General features: G+C 50.9%; 1 protein-coding gene across 1 annotated transcript in view; it reads left to right on the forward strand.

Moving 5' to 3' along the window:
* Positions 1–4236: 4236 nt before the first annotated feature.
* Positions 4237–5464, forward strand: part of LOC106814438 (vesicular inhibitory amino acid transporter-like) — a 63652-nt gene continuing 62424 nt past the window's right edge. Inside the window, exon 1 of the mRNA XM_014818758.1 lies at positions 4237–4419. Within this exon, the coding sequence (XP_014674244.1) occupies positions 4249–4419 (171 nt within the window). The 5' untranslated portion in view covers positions 4237–4248. The remainder of the gene's footprint in view (positions 4420–5464) is intronic.

Raw genomic sequence — 5464 nt, forward strand, 5'->3', positions numbered from 1 at the left:
CCGTGATATTGAATATGAGATAAACATACGTTTGTGCTTCTATTCTATAGTAGAACCGTGTTGTCAACGATTTAATGGGCATTGTAAGTACATTGTAGTGGCATTGTAAGGGGCATTGTAAGTAGCATTATAAGTAACATTGTAAAGTGCATTCATAAGTAGCAATTGTAAGGGCCATTTGTAAAGTGGCATTGTAACGTGGCCAATGTAAGGTGGCAGTATGTGGACGTAGTGGATTGCTAATGATGTTGGCCATTAGTACGTGACATTGCAAGCTGGATTGTAAGTGGCATTGTACAGTGGATTGTACCGTGACATGTGTAAAAACGGTGAACATTGCAAGTGGACATTGCAAGTGGACTGAATTGCATTCACTGTAAATTGGGAGCGTAGTGACACACAAACATGGATAGATACTGTTGTTCAAATTTTGCCGATTATAGAAGGAGGATGTAGAATGTTAATTTTGTTTTAAATAATCGCAGACCATGCACTGTAATAGGCAGAAGGGCGGAAGAGACGGCCACAGGTGAAAAAGCCTACATTCCTGCTTCATGGATAAGCAAGCGAGTCACAGATGCCAAGCGACCCTACGCAAAAAAATTCTCAATGGAAAAAAGTACCTCACAACATTAGAACTCCGCTGTAATAATGGAATTTATTCTAGACGAACTAGATTACATGGAACTCCAAGAGCGATAAGAAGGCCCTTCCTTTATACGCTATTGATACTCCAATATACATCCAGCATTATATAAATGGTGGAGAAACTGCTCCAGCCATAGTCACGCAGGTGGCAATGTAATTTAGCTTAGCAGCCCCACGCAACTAACTGTACACACATATATATAATATGATATTCATATATATAGTATCCAAGTAGAATAATAAGAGAATATATATAACGGAATTATATAGGTATTGATATTACGGGAATGTATAATATGGGAATATATAACTTCCTGATATTAATATATAAGCTGTGGTGTGTGTGTGTTGTGTGTGTGTGTGTGTGTGTGTGTGTGATGTCGGTGTGCATGTGTGGAGTGTGCGTGTGCGATGATGCGTGTGGGCTGTGCGTAAGTGCGTGTGTCGTGTGCTGTGCGAGTGCGTGTGCGGTAGTGCGCGTGCGTGCGGCGTTCGGGCGTCGTGCGTGCGCGTGCGTGCGTGCGCTGTAGCCGACGCTTGTGGTGTGTATGTGTTGATGAAATAGCATCGGCCTGTGAATATCCGCGCGCGGATATAATAACCCCGACCCTTCCAATACCCGCACCGAGTGTCACCCACCTCACCCCCGATCGCCTCCTCACGCGTCTCTTCATGTACATCTAACTCTGTGGAAGCCCATAATGCCATCAATAGATACGCGCCCATCACCGTCAAGTGACCGCGGTGACGTCCCGGCAGTTATATGCAGGCCGTATTGCTTCGTAATATATAGTAATTATAATATAATATAATATATCACGATATACACGATACATACTATATACACCGCCTGTATTTCACATAGAACACGCTACTTGTATACGCTGGCTTCGTCGCTGAGCGCGAGCCTGCGGCGAATGATGGATGGAAATGCAGGCACGGAGCGAGGAAAAAGGCGCGTCGCCGCCGCAGCCTGCCTCGCCGCCGCCGCCGCGCTACGAATAGACGTGGCAGCGGGGCAGGTGGCAAAAACAAGCGCGCGCGCGCAGTGCTCGCAGCGCAGGCAGAGATGCACTCGCAGTGCACTAGCGCCGGTGTATGTAGGGTACTAATATTTATACGACTCTATAAGAAATTCTGCCCCCAGCTCCCGTGGTATTGCGTTATGTGGCCTCATGATCTAACGTCCGCGTGAACGGAGACAATTCCCATGCGTAATTGTGTGTGGTGTGTGTGTGTGTGGTTGTGTGTGTGTGTGCGTGGTCGTGCCGTGGCGTGTGTGGGTGTGTGTTGTGTGTGGTGTGTGGTGTGCTGTGTGTGTGGGTGTGGTGTTTGCAGTTAGTGTGGTGTGTGCGCGGTGCGTGTGCTGCGTTACATGTGTGTTGTGTGTGTGTGTGTGTGTGGTGTGATTGGTGCGTGCGTTGCGTGTGTCGTGTGCACCATGTATATGAGCGTGCGTATGCGCGTGTGTGTGTGGGCGAACGCCCGCGCAGCACGTGAGGAGGAATTTGCGGTGTTATGAGCGCGGCCGGCGATTCCCATCAGCTTCTACTGAGAGAAGCACCTCCTCCGCTGCAGGCCAGAGCCGTAAAGCTGGCAAGGCAACATCAGCCGAACTGACTGCGCTGACTTCGCAGCGCGGCGCGGGATGAGACGCGCGTTATGTTGAGCCGTGCCTAGGCCGACGTGTATTCCGTCGATGAAAGCGCCCGTAAACAATGATTGCGCAGCAGAAAGAGCGCGAGTATATATATATATATATATATATATTATATAAATATATATATACATAATGTATACAAAAAATCCGAAGCGCAAACTTATGTGGGATAATCCGGAGAAAGGGGAGTGACCGCGAAAGGAAAAGAGAGAGAGAAATACAGAATTGGAGAAGTGAGGCGAAAGAATAGAAATGGCAATAGAGAACGAAAAAATAGGCAGGAGAGAGCGAAAAGGGGATATATCTATTGGGATTGATATGCAGGTCGCGATTTAGAAGGAGTCAGAGAGCTGTAGAAGAAGAAGGAAAGAAACGTTAACACGAGAGGGATGGCAAAGAGAGGCGCGAGAGAGAGAGAGAGAGAGACGAGAGAGAGGAGAGAGCGAGGAGAGAGAGAGATAAGAGAAGAGAGAGAGACGCGAGAAAGAGAGAGAGATGAGAGAGAAGGAGCGAGAGAGAGAGAGAAATAGAGAGCGAAAGAGAGGAGAGAGAAGCGAGCGCAGAGAGAGAGAGAAAAGGAGAAAGAGCATGAGAAGAAAAGAGAAGAAGAGAGAGAGAGAGAGAGAAGAAGCAGAGAGAGAGACGAGAAAGAGAGAGGAGAGAGAGAGAGAAAGAGAGAAAGAGAGAGAAGAGAGAGAGAAATAGAGGAGAGAGGGAGAGAGAGCAAGAGACGTAGAGAGAGAGAGAGAGAGAAGAAAGCAGAGAGAGAAATGGGAGAGCAGAAGAGAGGAGACCAAGGGAGAGACAGAAACGGAGAGTAGAGCATGAGATACTGAGACAAGGAGAAAGAGAGACAAGGACAGAGAGAGAGAGAGAGAGAGAGTGAAGGAGAGAGCGAGGCTTATTGTCATTCCTGACATTTACAGTCATCGTTATGCCTTATCTTTATCCTTATCGCTCATCCTATCCTCTACCTCATGCCGTCATCACGTCCCATCATCATACTGATACCCCTCCTCATCTTATTCCTCATACTCGTTCTCATCGTCATCCTCATTATCGTCATCGTCATCCTCATCATCATCATCGTATTCCTCATACTCGCTCTCATCGTCATCCTCATCATCGTCATCATCAGCGTCATCAGCAGCGGCAGCAGCAGCGAGCGTCCGTGCATGCGTGCGCGGCGGCGGATGCGGCGAGTGAGTGGGAGGTTGGCAGCAGCGAACAGCGACAGCGGGGGGACGGCGCGCGCGCGGTAGTAAAGCAAGCTAGCGGCGAGCGAACGCAGTACGAGCATAGGAGGCTGCTGAGAGAAGAACGACAGCACACCGACCGTGCCACTCGCTTGTTACAGTCTTTCTCTCTCGCTCGCTCGCTCGCTCGCTCGCTCGTCTTCTCTCCGTTTGTACGCAGAGAAGTGGATTGAGTGGTGTGCGTGTGTGCTCCGTGCGTCTCTTTCACTCCCTGCTAAATCCCACACACTCTCCCCTTCTCGTACCGCACCTCTCTCTCTCAGCATCAAAAGGAAGAACCCGACAAGAAACTACTCTAGAAATTAACCAGCGCGATATCGCTTACCTACTCCGAAACTTCGTGACGATTCGACAACGTTTAAAACCGGCCACCTGTCTGCCGTTGGTCTCAATGCATCGCCGCCGCCGTCGCTAACACGCCGCCGTCAGTAGCACGCCGCCGCCGCCGCCGCCGCGTGAGAGACGCAGACGAACAGGGAGCGAAACACAGGCGGCATCGCTGCGACGCGGGTCCGCATGAGCTACTAGCACCCCCGGCCAGAGCCAGCAGCTAGCTTTACCAGGTACGAAACCATGGACGCCGTCACGGCCCGCCTGAGGACCTTACGCTCGTTCCTGCCGCAGACGGCGACGCGCGAGGAGACCGTACTGTTCGCCAAGTACGGCAACAAAGATGACTTCGAGATGGCCGACGTGCCGAACGGCACGACGACCGTGTCGACGCCGGGAGAGTGCGGCGACGGCGACGACATGCAGAACGGCTCCGTGCTCGGCGTCGAGTCGATGGGACCGTCGCATCCGCGCAACGCCATCTCTGAGTGGCAGGCAGGCTGGAACGTCACCAACGCAATCCAGGTACGTCAGTGTAGCCGTCCCACGGCCGCACCGCGGCGGCACTATAACGGTACCGCGGCGGCACTATAACGGCACCGCGGCGGCACTATTACGGCACCGCGGCGGCTCTATTACGGCACCGCGGCGGCTTTATAATGGTACCGCGGCGGCACTATAACGGAACCGCAGTGGCACTATAACGGTACCACTGTGGTACCATGGCGGCACCGTTGTGGTACCATGGCGGCACTGCTGTGGTACCATGGCGGCACTGCTGTGGTACCATGGCGGCACCGCTGTGGTACTATGGCGGCACCGCGGTGGTACCATGGCGGCACCGCTGTGGTACCATGGCGGCACGGCTGTGGTACCATGGCGGCACCGCGATGGTACCATGGCGGTATTCGCCAAGAAGCCCTCTATATACGACCTTACCTCTACATAGCACTCGCCTTCATTTCGCCGGATTTCCTCATCCTCGCGCATTATATATACATATGTATACAAAAAGATCCGAGCGCAACTTATCTGTGGGATAATCCGGGAAAGGGGAGTGACGGGGAAAGGAAGAGAGGAGAGAAATACAGAATGTGAGAATGAGAGCGAAAGAAATAGAGAATGCAATAGAGAACGAAAAAATAGGAGGAGAGAGCGAGAAGGGGGATATATCTATTGGGATTTATATGCATCGCGATAGAAGGGAGAGAGAGCTGTGAAGAAGAGGAAAGAAAACGTTAACACGAGAGGGGGTGGCAAAAGAGAGAGCGAGAGAGAGAGAGAGAGAGAGAGAGAGAGAGAGAGAGATAGAGAGAAGGAGCGAGAGAGAGAGAGAAATAGAGAGCGAAAGAGAGAGAGAGAGAGAAAGGAGCGAGAGAGAGAGAAAAGGAGAAAGAGAGAGAAAGAAAGAGAAAGAAAGAGAGAGAGAGAGAGAGAAGGAGAGAGAGAGAGAGAGAGAGAGGCTTATTGTCATCCTGACATTTACAGTCATCGTTATCCTTATCTTATTCCTTATCCTCATCCTCATCCTCATCCTCATCCTCATCCTCATCCTCATACTGATACCCCT

The sequence above is a fragment of the Priapulus caudatus genome, unplaced genomic scaffold, assembly GCF_000485595.1.
Source record: "Priapulus caudatus unplaced genomic scaffold, Priapulus_caudatus-5.0.1 Scaffold26, whole genome shotgun sequence".
In the NCBI taxonomy this organism is placed as follows: domain Eukaryota; kingdom Metazoa; phylum Priapulida; class Priapulimorpha; order Priapulimorphida; family Priapulidae; genus Priapulus; species Priapulus caudatus.